At 40.0% G+C, this 15,580-nt stretch overlaps 1 protein-coding gene across 1 annotated transcript in view; it reads right to left on the bottom strand.

Moving 5' to 3' along the window:
* Window positions 1-7,734: 7,734 nt before the first annotated feature.
* LOC123501588 (protein couch potato-like) overlaps window positions 7,735-15,580 on the bottom strand; it is a 57,221-nt gene continuing 49,375 nt past the window's right edge. The window contains 5 exon segments of the mRNA XM_045250554.1: window positions 7,735-7,790; window positions 9,591-9,658; window positions 11,016-11,138; window positions 11,140-11,225; window positions 13,955-13,981. Of these exon segments, the coding sequence (XP_045106489.1) occupies window positions 7,735-7,790; window positions 9,591-9,658; window positions 11,016-11,138; window positions 11,140-11,225; window positions 13,955-13,981 (360 nt within the window).

Here is a 15,580-nt window from a genome sequence, read left to right as displayed (position 1 = left end):
TGACAACGGCAAAATGACTCTAACTGCAACGGTAACAGCCTGGCGTGTGTGTGCGTGTGTGTGTGTGTTGTGCATCGCCTTGCCAACACTGTCACTGCGATGTTGCCTTGTGTTGCTCCTCTACGCATGTCAAGCTTTGTGTGTTGCATTTCTAACACTTCAACACTTCACAAACGTACTTACAGCATTTCCACTTACTCTACGCTTAAATGGTCTAATAGTTCTCTTTTAAGCAGTTATAATATCAATTTCTGGTGCTGACAATTTTTTCCTGTTTCCTTCTATCAATAGTTAGACTTAAATAAACAGTTACGATCTTAAATAACGTTTGATCTGTTTCCTTGTGTCAATAGTTAAACAAATCAACTTCAGATCTTCTTAAACAAACATTTTTAGTAGTGACATTCTTTTCCTGTTTTCTTCTATTAATAATTAAAACAGATCCATTTTTTTGAGCAGTTGTAATACTCTTTAACAATTTTTAGTAGAGACATTCTTTTCCTGTCTTCTTCTATCAGTATTAACTCCTTCAGTATCATGACGCATTTTCATATTCATTCTGGTGACTATTTGGTGACTTTCTACAGCTTCAGAAACTCATGTGGGGGTTAAAATAGTATAGTCTGGCCATTAAACCTCCATAGACCTTTCCTAATGCTTATAAAATCTTCTAATCACATCCAAAACTTCAAGATTAAAAATGCGTCCCAGTACTGAAGGTGTTAAACAGACTGACTTGAATACACAGTTACGATCTTAAACATTTCTAACAGTGACAATTCTTAACTACTTTCTTGTATCAATATTTTACAACATACACTCTTTACAATTCATTTTTTTCTTATTTAATTATGAGACAATCATTATATATAACCATTTCTTCTCACTAGTCACACAGTTTTATCAATACAACCTGGTCCTTTTCTTGATTTTTCACATTTTTAGCAATATTGCATACATTTTTCTTATTTAATGAAAGACAACCTTTATATAACTATTTCTTCTCACTAGTCACACAGTTTATCAATACAACCTGCTCCTTTTCTTGCTTTTTTCACATTTCTAGCAACAACACTCTTCTAAAATAACATTACATTTTTCTTCTTAAGTCACAGAAATGTTGACTAATATCTTTGTGGGAATTTCTAATAATGAAAACTTAAACCCCAATACAATTTTGCTTATTATTAAACACACAAATGACAACTTTTTTTTCATAATAACCAATCAAATTTTCCCAATACAATTTTTTTTCTTGTTAAACACACAAATATTTTCCTTTTTCTTCATAATGAAAAAAATTATGGATACAACCTTTTCTTCATATTAAACTCAAATATTTTCCTTTTTTCCTTCCTAAATATGAAAAACTTTTACTAATACAACATTTCTTCTTACCAAACACAAACATTTCCCTTTTCTTCATATTAAACACACAAATATATCCCTTCTTTTTCCTTCCAAATATTAAACTTTTTCCTAGCACAACTTTCCTTATTAAACACACAAATATATCCCTTCTTTTTCCTTCCAAATAGTAAACTTTCTCTAACACAACCTTTCCAATAACACCATAGTCTTCACCTCACCAACCAACACACAGAAGCAACACCAGCTGTCCTCGCTGCAACAAGCAATAACAACTCTACACACACTACACAAATTACCAAAGAATTTCACACCTTAAGATGAGGTCCAATGGTTGCCTGGCTTATTGAGGCTTACAAGGGCTTAAGTCGGTCTAGAAAAGTCGAGCAGCCATGTGTTTCAGAGGAGAAGATTTGAGTTTTGTTAATATATCTACAATTTTTCCTTGGTTTACTTACATCTTGAGAGACAGAGAGGAGAGATAGAAGAGGGAAAGAGGTTCATACACACACACACACACACACATGCGCGTTTTCCGAGGTTAGGTTAGGCTAGGTTAAGTAAGGTTATGTACCACTGACGTAACCTTCCTAAAAACCGTTCCGAGTAGTTTAGGTTAGGTTAGGCAAGCTTACTACGGAGAGAGACTAACTTCGCCTAGCCTTTACCTAGACTCTCGCTTACCAAAAATAGCAAGTGTTTGGTTATGCTAGGCAGAGTCAACCTAACCTAACCTAACTGCAAAAAAACACTAAAGCTCGGTTAGGTTAGCTTAGATCAAAACGACAACTTCTACCCAGCTGAACCTAACGTCAAAAATTACTACAGCGTCTCGACAAACATCCGAACCTCACCTAACCTGACCTCAGACGCACCTTGCATGGGCCGCAGCGACAACACATGAACGCACACACGGCAAGGCTTGGAGCAGGAAACACACTGACACACAAACACACACAGGTGATAGATAAACACAAAGGAACAGAAAATACACCTGCTTTATTTATCCTTGCAGAACACACACACACACACACACACACACATAGACAGTTAGTAGATAAATATAAGGAAACAGACAGACAGACAGATAGATATAAACTCAAACCCATAGAATTTTTAAATGAATGAGTCAAGATACAGACACACACACACACACAGACAAGACAGATGGACAGATAGACGTAACCTCAAACCAGTGGAATATTAAATCGATTCATAAGTCATCGATCTTCTCTCCTGAAATCAATATGGCCGCCGTTATGTCTAAAAGAACACCACCTGTTGAGCTCATAACAGCTATGGTTCTCAAAATGGACGGAAATGTACCCGGCTGGCCCTCAAGAGCGACCTGAGGAGGGCTAAAGGTCATGGTGGGTCACACTAGGAATGGGCAGGGTTTGGGTGGCAGCTGTGGGGGGAAAGGTCATCAGGGTATGGGGTTGGGAAGGAAAGGTCAGGTTAGGTTAGGTTAGGTAAGGTAAGGTCAATTTAAGTTAGGTAAGGTCAATTTAGGTAAGGTCAGGTCAGGTTAGGTAAGGTCAGGTCAGGTTAGGTAAGGTTAGGCGAGAGTCATCAAGGTATCAGTAAATCACAGAGGTACTGAGCATAACATATAAGGCTGCCTTATTCTTTACCTTGACAAAATGATGCAGTTACATAGTAGTAATAGTAATAGTAGTAGTAGTATTTAGGTATATATATATTTTTTTGTAACTTTATTATTACTATTATATATATTTATTATTTATAGCTGTTTTATTAGTAGTAGTATTAGTATTAGTAATCTCAGAGCTTTGCCAGTCTTTCTTCTAGTTATATACATGAGGAATGGAGTGTATGTTTGTGTGTTTGTTTGTCTGCCACCGTTTTGTTAGTCCATCCTTCCTCACTATTGAGCTGGGGACTCACCCGGCCTGGACACACCTCACCACACCTCACCACACCACACCACACCTCACCACACCACACCACACCACACCACACCACACCACTCACTCTCACCGTACCAGCCACCACACGGGTCGGCCTCTGTGGGTGAGTGAATTGGTGGATCAGTGAGCGAGTGACTTGATCATTTAGAAACAAACCACCCAAGCTGTGACGGTCAGTGGTCTGTGGTCTGTGGTCCTGAGCTTGTTGTTGTTGTTGTTGTTGTTTTGATGCGGTGATGGGGCAGAGCAAAGTTACAGTCTGCTGCTGCCGCCGCCGCTGGGCCGGTCAGGCTTTGTCTGGTGTGGGTGAGTTAGTGGGTAGGTGGGTGGGTGAGTGGTGGGTGTGGTGGTCAGCTCCGGGCCGGGCCACACACTCGCTGCTGCTGCTGCTGCTCAAATGCCGACAGCTGGTCTGATAATTCCTCAGGTCGTACTTGTAGGTCACCGCCAGCCGGGGGGTCAACCACAGGGGGTCAAGGCGGCGGCGGCGGCAGCAGCGCCACGCCAACAACACCGGGTGGCTCATGTTGCCGGGGGTTGTGTTGGGTCATCGCCGCTGCCGCCACCACCGCTGCTACGCCGGGCAGCGGCTCCTGGGGGTGGCGAGGGCATGGAAGGCGGTGGGGGCCGGTGCACTGCTCCGGGGCACTCAATGAGGGTCTGATGCGGCGCTGCAGCGGCCGTGATATGTCGGTTATTGCTTTAGTGGAGCCAGTGTGCGGCCGGCCAGGGCCACGCAGGGCCACCCCCGCCGCCACCACGCCCTGCCACCGCAGCACAGCCGCCGCCGCCGCTGCCTAACAGACACTGATCAATACACGCTACAATTTATGACAAAAAAACAGATATGTTTATTGATATACCACATTCAGCAACTGAGAGGGAGGGGGGCAGTGGTGCACTGGCCCTGCCATGCTGCACCCTCACCCTGCTGCACCCTGCCTTGCTGCACCCTGCCTTGCTGCACCCTGCCATGCTGCACCCTGCCATGCTGCACCCTTCTCTCACACTACCCGCTCACCTACATAGGATCACATCAACACCCACCACTGCTGCCCCTGTGCTGGTGTCCTCAGTCCACCCACACACCCACACCCCTGTCGTGCTGTCTCCGGTTCATGATATGTCAGTGGTGAACCGTCTGTGGCCTGCCTGCTGTGTCTGTCTGTGTGTAGCTTCCCTCACCACTACTGCCTCTCCCTCCTGTCACTCAGCCCCAACACTGACTCCTCACAACCTTCCTAAACCATGACAAAGTTAACGTGTCTTTCTTGAACCAAACTAAATTTACTCAAACTCCCCATCAGCTAACACAACTCCAAATCTTTGCTGAAACACCCAAAAATTGACTCCTTACAACCTTAATTTAGCCGGCCAAAGGTAAAATATCCCTTAATCAAGTCAAAGTTGCCCAAAATTGACTCCTAACTCTGCATCACCTAACACAACTCTAAATCTTTGCTGAAACACCCCAAAAAAGACTTAGAACCTTTCTCTAGCCTGGCAAATGTAAAATATTCTAATCTTACATGCAATAAACCAAAATACACCATAATTTACTCTTTCTCACTCTGCACCAGCTAAATACTTGCTGAAACACCCCAAAAAAGACTTAGAACCTTTCTCTAGCCTGGCAAAAGTAAAATCTCCCTAAACCAAACCTCAAATACACCCAAAACACACTCTAAATCTTCTTGAACCTCCAAAAATATATAAAATTAACTCTTTCTCACTCTGCATCACCTAAACCAACTCCAAATCTGCTGAAACACCACAAGAAAGACTTTGAACCTTTCTGTAGCCTGGCAAGGGTAAAATGTCCCTGGACCAAACTTAAAATACACCCAAAACACACTTTCCAAATCTTGAATCACCCCACACCACACTCAGAGCCACAGAACGCAGCACACCACAGCAAACAGACCACAGGAAGTTCTCTTAGAGTTGCCCTAACACCACTCCCACCCACTCCCACCTACTCCCACTCCATGATCGCACAGTCGAGGCCATTATTGTTGTACTTTTTAATCACGTGTCTGGCCCTCCCTTCGTATTGGGGGTCCATTTAATTAAGGTGCAACGCTACACGATACGAAAAAAATAAATTATATATATTTCTCTCTAACACTAGACAAGGTGCTGCCAACTGACTGATCAACGCCGTGAAGAAAGTTTCCATTTACGAGGGTTTGTCTTAGTACGTATGTTTGTTTGTTAAGTCGAGTGGGGGGGGGGTTTTAAAAGTGATGATGTGAAAGTATTTGGTGATATCACATTAAGTAAACGCTGCGATATGTCTCTTTCTCTCTCTCTCTCTCTGTGTTGGTTTACTGTCACCTTACCCACTCCCTCTCTCCTGTCATCTCACTATCACAACTTCAGACACCATTTAAGTCATCATCTCTCTAATTAAACATCGCATCACCAAGCCAGACGAGGAATAAACACCATCACACCATCACAACACCACAACACCGCCACCAAATCACAACCACAGAAACACCACAAAAAAATGGCCCTAAACTAACATAACTGGGCAGGCAGGGAGGCAAGGGGGCAGATAACAATGGTAGGCAGGGTTAGACAGGGCTAGGCAGGGGTGGACCTCAGTGAAATCAGTAGCAGGGTGCGTTTTGGGTGACAGCAACACCAGCACCACCGCCACCACTGCCCCACTCCACACCTCCTCTTCTCAACACCAACAACTAAGAATTATTAGAACAATGGAACGGAATGAAGGCAAAAATTATGGACAATTAATATCTATCTAGAACACTTTTTATTTACAAGAAGTGCCATTGTAAGGGGGGCCGGCCAGGGGGTCTCCAGGGGGCGGTACAGGAATCAGATTGCCTACAAAGAGGTCTCAACTCCCTGTAACCTCCGACCTGGTGACTTTGCCCGGTCTAATCCTCGCCTCACTTCTACAGGCACCGAGTCACTCTTTTTTTTATGTTTATTGCTATTAACAGACAATAGCATTCAAAGGGACACAAGAATCATTTTTTGTTAGTTTTTTTAAGGGGTTTTTTAATATTTTTTTTTAATATTTTTTTTGTAATTATATTTTTTTTCCCTCACGGCGTAAAAAAATTCTCTGCTCCTGACCAATTTTTTTTTTTTTTTTACGTTTCTTCTTTTTTTTTTACTCTTGAACCCAATTATAAAAAAAAAAAAATAATAATAATAATAATAATAATGACAATGAACATTTACAAGCAAGAGTCAAGTACCAACTATTTATTAAGCCAGTGAGGGGAAGGTGATGGGGAGGGAGAGGGGAGAGGGAGGGGAATGGGGAGGGAGGGAAGGAGGGGAAGTAGAAATAAGCACCTGATATATATTCAAACGAAGGAAAAAAACACACAATTACAAAATAAAGGAAAGGGAAACAAACGCTACAAATTAAGCAAAATACGTGTTTATGTGTGTGTGTGTGTGTGTGTGTGTGTGTGTGTGTGTGTGTGTGTGTCCAAACATACATACACACAAAAAAACAATTCATGTCTTTTTAATCACAAGTATGTACGTTTTTCAAGGGGCTTGTGTGTGTGTGTGTGTGTGTGTGTGTGTGTGTGTGTGTGTGTGTGTGTGTGTGTGTGTGTGTGTGTGTGTGTGTGTGTGTGTGTCCTTCCGTCTCTGTCAGCTCAAAATGCATTCAAGCAATCAAACATATTCTTAAGTCATGTCTTTTTTATCTCTCTCTTCTCTTTCTCATTCTTTGTCTTTCATTCTTCTCTCTCTCTCTATCTATCTCTTTATCTTTGGTCTCTCATGTCTATCTTTCATTCTCTCTCTCTCTCTATCTCTCTTTTATCTTTGGTTTGTTTCATGCCTTCTTTCATTAACCCTGCCAGTTTTTACAATCTTTATCTTTATTTTCTATTACGTTCCTTCTTTCATTTACCGATTGCAGTGTTTTCATTCTTCCTTTCCTTCGTTTTTTCTTTCTTTCACTCTTTCTCTAAACTTGGATATTTTTTTTACACTTTTTCATCCGTTTGCCACAAAAATCAATACCAGTTTGATGTTTTTCCTATCATTTCGCAAAACACAAATGCTAGACTCATATTTCTACCTGTTCTTTTCATCTCTCTCCTTTTTTTTCTCTATTTCTACACTACAACAAAATTTCCAAGCAGTTTTATTGTTTTTTCTGTCATTTCAATCACTAAACTCATTTCTACCAGTTCTTTTCATGTCTATCCTTCAATTTTTCCCTATTTCTACTCACTACACCAAAATTTCCAAGCAGTTTTATTGTTTTTTCTATCGTTTGAAACACTAAACTTGTATTTCTACCACAAAATGCAAATTCTAATCTACTATTTCCATTTTTTCCTTTCCTTCACCAAATCACCAAATCACAACCACACCAGTCATTCTTAAGCTAAATAAATCACCAATCAACTTCCTGAACTGAACACGAACAGCCTCACCACACTTCCCTTCTCACTAGCTTTGGTTGCTGCTTTGGTAGTTCACAGGTCACTAGAGGGGGGGGTCATTGAGGGGTCACACTGGGTCACACTTGCGATCTTTGGTATACAGTGTCTTGAGAATCCTTCGGAGCAGTTTGGTGTGTTTGACTCGTAAAGGCTCCGGTTTGTTTAGCGTAAGGGTTAGTTTTGGTTACGTTAGTGTGAGGTTAACACCCTTATTGTTTTGGTTATGTTACGTTAGGTTAGGTTAGGTTAGGTTTAATGAAGGAAGGAAGGAAGGAACTGGTGAAATTGTGATTAAGATAGTGACTTAAGAGAGAAATTAGTAGTAGTAGTAAAAGAATTGTGAAAGATTGAAGTACTGAAAGAAAGGAAGGAAGGAAGGAAGGAAGGAAGAAGGAATATATGAGAGAATTGCAAAATGACACAACAGGAATGAAAAAAAAAAAAAAAAACTTAAAAGATGGAAAGAAAAATTAAGGAAGGGAGACAGAGACAGAGAAATAGAGAGACAGAAATACGTAGAGAGATATGGAGATAGAGAGAGATAAAAAGATATATATAGAAAGACAAATATGGAGACAGAGAGAGAGAGAGAGAGAGTATGGTGGCTGTTAATTGCAAAGTTTAACTAATTCAATAAAACGTAAATTAAGTACGCGTTTTAGCTTCGCCTGAGCATTACGTCTGTTAGTTTAATACATTACGCTGTTAGTTTGTTAGTACGTCTGTTAGTTCATTCATCTTTCACTCGTATCTTTGGAAGGCTGAGATCTTTTGTTAAGTGTGAGGAAGGCAGAGTGCAAGAGGGTCAGTATATATATTATGTATTGTATATATATATATAATCTTCTATATATAAAAAAGACAACCAAAAGAATTCTACAAAAAATAATCTTACCACAAAAATATACGTACAAAATAATGTCAATTGTTATACGTAAGACTTAAAAAATACGTAATGTGCCTCGCGTGCCACCAGGTCAGGTCAAATTGGACGCTGAGCTGGCTGGCGGAGGTCAAGTGAGGTGGTGTCCTGGTCAATTCAACGCAGGTCAACTCAGTAGCAACATGTAGCAGCTACAACGAACAATGCTTTACGTAAACCGAGGGAAAGATACGTAATGGGAACAAATAATCACGACAAAGTAAGATATAATGAAACACTGGGAAATGTCAAGAATTGTGAAAAATGTCATTGGAAAGGAAGAAAATGAAAGAAAATACTAAAAACTGGAAAAAAATAGAAATACGAGAATGCTTTACGTAAATTGAAGAGAACAAATTTTTGCGTAAATTTAAGAGAATAATGCTGGAAAAACTTTACGTAAACTTAAAAATGAACAAAGCTTTGCGTAAACTGAAGTGAACAAAGCTTTAAGTAAATTTTAGAGAACAATGCTGGAGAATGCTTTACGTAAAATGAAAAAAATGAACAAAGCTTAAGGTAAATATGGAAAAGTGAACAATTGCATTACGTAAACTCAAGGAACGTTACGTAAGTCAATGGAAACAGCTTGTCGGGAAGTAAGAGACTGAAAAAAAAAGCTTAAAAATGGAAAAAAAAAAATTGAAACAAGGATCAAATTTTTACGTTAAGTCGGGAAATCTTTCTGTATCAACTTTTGGAATTTGTTGATATAGAAAACGGGATATCAGATGACATGGGAACTGGAAATTGTGCTTTGAAAAAAATAAATAAATAAAAAGAAAAAACAAGAATAATATTGAAAAAAAACACGTCTTAAACATGAATAGCCCCTGCCTGGCTGTAGTAGTAGTAGTAGTAGTAGTAGTAGTAGTAGTAGTAGTTATGGTGGTGGGGTGTAGGAGACCAGTACACCCGCACCCCAGCAGGTGAGGGGGGTCGGGGGTGTTGGGGGTGGGTGGGGTGCTGTCATGGGGGTGTGGGGTGGCCTCCAGGGGTTAGGGGGGGTGGTCAGGTCACACGCCAGGGAGTTATGAGGCAAGACGTTCCATGTGGGCAGCTGGGCGAGGCTCCATCAACTTCAGTCTGGTGTCCCTGTAAGGAGATGAGCCGTAAGAGAGAGAGAGAGAGAGAGAGAGAGAGAGAGATTGGGAAAGTGGTACTGAGGGACTGAAAGAGAGGGAGAGAAGCTGGGAGAGGAAAGAGAAGGGATGCAAGTAGATGGGTTGTCACTGGCTGGGAGAGGGAATGGGAGAGGAGTAAGAGGGGCTGGGAGAGGCAGTAAGAGGGGCTGTCCGGCTGGGAGACAGTGAGATAGTGAGAGACTGAGAGAGATAGTGAGAGAGTGAGAGAGACAGTGAGAGAGTGAGAGAGACAGTGAGATAGTGAGAGGGATAATGAGATAGTGAGAGGGACAATGAGAGCTGTCAGAAGCTGGAAAGAAGGAAACCAAAGGACTGCTACAAAGATGGTGCCAGAAATGAAGGACCTTCCCTATGAAGAAAGACTGAAGGAAATGGAACTACCAACACACACACACACACACACACACACACACACAAGATCGCATAGTAAAAAGCTGAGGAAGGGAAGATGTTTGAGAGATATAAAAAAAAATATAGTTTCCCACAAAGATGTGTTGAGACGTGGAACAGTTTGAGTGAGGAAGTGGTGTCAGCAACGAGTGTGCATAGTTTGAAAGAAAATTGGATAAGTGTAGATATGGAGACGGGACCACACCAGCGTAAAGCTCAGGCCCTGGAAAAATACAACTAGGTAAACACACACACACACACACACACACACACACGAACTGCTACAAAGATGGTGCCAGAAATGAAGGACCTTCCCTATGAAGAAAGACTGAAGGAAATGGAACTACCAACTTTGAAGGACAGATGGAGAGAGGAGACCTAATAATGGTGTATAAGTTAGTGAACTGTATGGAAAAGATAGACAGACAACACCTGGTGACACTGACGGAGGGTGGACACACACACACACACACACACACACACACACACACACACACACACACACACACACACACAAAACATCCCAAAACACCTCAAAACATCCCAAAACACCTCAAAACACACCCAGAATACACATAACACCTCAAAACACACCAAAACACCTCAAAACACACCAAAACACCCCAAAAACATCCCAAAACACCTCAAAACACCCCAAAAACATCCCAAAACACCTCAAAACACCCCAAAAACATCCCAAAACACCTCAAAACACCCCAAAGCACATCCAAAACACACCCAAAATAACCTCAATATACCCCAAACACACACACACACACACACACACACACACACACACACACACACGTACCTTGAGAAAATGTCCTTCAGATCGTGTTCAGCCACATTGGGCCCCAAGTTGGCGATGAAGAGGGTGGAGCAGGGGGGGTTGTGGGGGTGCTGCTGTGGGGGGGCGGGGTGGGCTGAGTGGGGAGCCAGCGGGGGAGGCCAGGGCGGGGGAGGGCATCACTACCCCTGGGGCGTGGGAGACCATGGGGGCGTGTGGGAGAGCCAGGGGGGGCTGTGGATGAGTGGAAGGGGAAAAAATTTTGGTTAGTTTGAATTTTTTTTCCTGTTTTTTTTCCTACTTTTTAAAATTTATTTGGGGAAAATATTAGAAATTCCTGTTTTTTTTCCTATTTTTCCTGTTTTTTTTGCCTATTTTTCCAGTTTTTTTTCCTATTTTTCATTTATCAGGAGGAAAATTTTAGTTTTTCCCTTTTTTCCTTCTTTTATTTAGATTTTTTCCTACTCCTACTCATTTTCCTGTTTTCCTACTTATTTCCCTACTTTTCCTATCCATTTTCTTACTTTCCTCATTTTTTCTAATTTTTTTCATTTATTGTGTGAAAATATTTGAAAGTTCCTGTTTTCCTGTTTTTTTCTGATCTTTTTCCTATTTTTTTCATTTATCGGCTGAAAAATATTTGAAAGTTCCTGTTTTCCTGATGTTTTTCCTATCTTAATTTATTGGGTGAAAAATATGAAAATTCCCGTTTTTTCCTGATTTTTTCCTATTTTTTTTCATTTATTGGGAGAAAAATATTTGAAAGTTCCTGTTTTCCTGTTTCTCTCTCTCTCTCTCTCTCTCTCTCTCTCTCTCTCTCTCTCTCTCTCTCTCTCTCTCTCTCTCTCTCTTTCTCTCTCTCTCTCTGTTGCTAATTCTGGTGGTGCTGTGGCAAAAAACAACAAGATTTCACAGCATTTTCACAGCACATCACATAATCTTAAAGTATTCTGTCTTAATTTTATTGCTGTAACACTGTTTTAAGGACATACTGCTGTGACGAGATAGAACAGCAAAGGGACAAGTTTTTACAGCATTTTCACAGCACATCCTATAATTTTAAGGTATTTTTGTCTAATATTGCTGCGACGCTGTTTTTGGGGTACATTATGCTGTGATTAGATTGAACAGCCAAGAGACAAGTTTTCACAGCATTTTTCACAGCACATCACATAATCTTAAAGTATTCGGTCTCAATTTTATTGCTGTGACACTTTTTTTTGAGGACATATTGCTGTGATGCTGTTTATTTGGGTACATACTGCTGTGACAAGATAGAACAGCAAAGGGGCAATTTTTCACAACACCACATAATTTTACAGCATTGTCATTCATTTCATTGCTGTGACATATTTTAGGGACATTTTGCTGTTAACACTATTTTTGGGACATTTTGCTGTTAACACTATTTTTTGGGACATTTTGCTGTTAACACTATTTTTGGGACATTTTGCTGTTAACACTATTTTTGGGACATTTTGCTGTTAACACTATTTTTGGGACATTTTGCTGTTAACACTATTTTTGGGACATTTTGCTGTTAACACTATTTTTGGGGACATTTTGCTGTTAACACTATTTTTGGGACATTTTGCTGTTAACACTATTTTTGGGACATTTTGCTGTTAACACAAATTTTTGGGACATATTGCTGTTAAGACTATTTTTGGGACATTTTGCTGTTAAGACTATTTTTGGGACATTTTGCTGTTAACACTGTTTTTGGGACATTTTGCTGTTAACATTATTTTAGGGACATTTTGCTGTTAACACTATTTTTGGGACATTTTGCTGTTAACATTATTTTAGGGACATTTTGCTGTTAACACTATTTTTGGGACATTTTGCTGTTAACACTATTTTAGGGACATTTTGCTGTTAACACTATTTTGGGGGACATTTTGCTATTAACACTAATTTTTGGGACATTGCTAACACTAATTTTTGGGACATATTGCTGTTAAGACTATTTTTGGGACATTTTGCTGTTAACACTGTTTTTGGGACATTCAGATTTTTGGGACATTTTGCTGTTACCACTATTTTTTGGGACATTTTGCTGTTTACACTATTTTTGGGACATTTTGCTGTTAACAGTTTTTGGGACATTTTGCTGTTAACACTATTTTTGGGACATTGCTGTTAACACTATTTTTGGAACATTTTGCTGTTAACAGTTTTTGGGACATTTGCTGTTAACACTATTTTTGGGACATTTTGCTGTTAACACTATTTTAGGGACATTTTGCTGTTAACACTATTTTTGGGACATTTTGCTGTTAACACTATTTTTGGGACATTTTGCTGTCAACACTATTTTTGGGACATTGCTAACACAAATTTTTGGGACATATTGCTGTTAAGACTATTTTTGGGACATTTTGCTGTTAACACTGTTTTTGGGGACATTCAGATTTTTGGGACATTTTGCTGTTAACACTTTTTTTAGGAACATTTTGCTGTCAACACTATTTTTGGGACATATTGCTGTTAACACTATTTTGGGGACATTTTGCTGTTAACACTAATTTTTGGGACATTGCTAACACAAATTTTTGGGACATATTGCTGTTAAGACTATTTTTGGGACATTTTGCTGTTAACACTGTTTTTGGGGACATTCAGATTTTTGGGACATTTTGCTGTTAACACTAATTTTTGGAACATTTTACTGATAACACAATTTTTGGGGGACACTGCTGTAACACTTGGGACATTGCTGTAATGCTGTAACACTCAATACTGCCGTGAAATAACATAATCCAGCATGAGGCAACAGAACACGTCAATTTAAGGGGCATTTTTTACGTAATATTTCAACAGCAGAGTGACATGAGGCAGTAACACATGAGGGGAATGAGGGAGGAGGGAGTGAGGGGTTAAGTCACCAAGCTTACTAGTTACTGAGGGGACTGGGAGGGGCTGGGGAAGTGTATGTGGTGAAATGCAGTGTTTCTACTCACCCAGTGCCCCCCTCCCTCGAGCACCATCTGTGAATGGTGCAGAGAAACACATTTTTACTCTCTACACTTTGAAATATTGGTACACTTGTCAAATAATAAGTGTGAGGGAGGAGGGAGGAAGAGGAGGAGGAGGAGGAAGAGGTAGGGAGGAGGAAGAGGTAGGGAGGAGGAAGGAGGGGAAAAGAGACACACTTTATACTTCGAAATATTTGCACACTTGTCAAAAAAATAAGTGTGAGGGAGGAGGGAGGAAGAGGAAGAGGAGGAAGGAAGGGAGAGAGAGAGAAAGAGAGAGAGAGGAAGAAGAATGCAGAGAAACACACTTTATACTTCAAAATATTTGCACACTTGTCAAAAAATAAGTGGGAGGGAGGGAGGGAGGGAGGGGGAGAACAGGGAGAGGGATAGAGAATCACACTTTTACACTTTACACTCTGAAAATACACACTAGCAAATATAATGTGTGAGGGAGGGAGGGAGGGAGGGAGGGGAGGCTAGAGAGGAAGTGGGGGAGGGGTGCAAAAAGACACACACTTTTGTTTTTACACTTTACACTTTAAAAAATACAACACACTTATCAATTATAAAGTGCGAAGGGAGAGAGGGGGGGGAAGGGAGGGCATGAGTCAGTCAGCTCTATCTTGAGGTATTAATGTCTACACTTGTTTGTTTTCATTGTTTTTCCTTTTTGTTTACGTCCTATCAGCTGTTTTTTTTTTTTTTTTTCCCTCATTCTTTCTCTAATATTTGAAGTCAAGATTGATTGATTTGAGAATGCTTAAGTTTCCCTCTTTTTTTTGTCTTGTGTTTCAGTAAAGAATTGTTTTTTTTTTTCAGGAAAGATTACGATCACTCTCTCTCTCTCTCTCTCTCTCTCTCTCTCTCTCTCTCTCTCTCATAGTTTTAGTAGTACTTTTCTCCTTTCTCTTTTTTCTTTTCCTTTTGTCCAGAAAGTTTGAGGGCTGCTTTCTGAGTGAGTACTGTGGAGGAAAATATTACCAGAGCAACTATTTTTTCACCCAATAGAGGAAAATATTATGAGCCTCCTTTTCCTTTTTCCTCCTGGTTTTGTAAGTTTTTTTTCCTATTTTTTTTTTGATATTTTGAGTTTTGTGACAATTTCTGACTAACTAATGGAGATGGAGAGATTGTTAATAGCTCTTTCTCTGTTTTTGTTAATAATTTCAATCTTTTTCCTCGTTTTTGGATGTTTTGGAAAGTTTTGAGACTCTTTTTCCTCTTTTTTTTGATGTTTAGAAAGTTTTGCGACAATTTTCAGACTCGCTAAGAATATTAACAGCTCTTTCTCTTTCTCTATCTCCTTTGTTTGTTTTAGAATGAGTTATTTTATTCTCCTTTCCTTAGAATTTTGCTGTGACAACTAACACTCATAATAAGTCAAGCTCTCTCTCTCTCTCTCTCTCTCTCTCTGTCAACTAACACTAATAATACGTCAAGATATTAATGATTTTTCTCCTTTACAGTATCAAAACGCGTCAATTTTTGCAATATATTGTAAACTAGTGCTGTGAATCTCTCTTTTACAATATTGAACTGGTAAACTGTCTGGCTTTCTCTCTCTCTCTCTCTCTCTCTCTCTCTCTCTCTCTCTCTCTCTCTCTCTCT

The sequence above is a fragment of the Portunus trituberculatus genome, chromosome 1, assembly GCF_017591435.1.
Source record: "Portunus trituberculatus isolate SZX2019 chromosome 1, ASM1759143v1, whole genome shotgun sequence".
In the NCBI taxonomy this organism is placed as follows: Eukaryota; Metazoa; Arthropoda; class Malacostraca; order Decapoda; family Portunidae; genus Portunus; species Portunus trituberculatus.
Note: the sequence above shows the minus strand (reverse complement) of the source record. Positions and strands in the feature narration are given on the sequence as shown.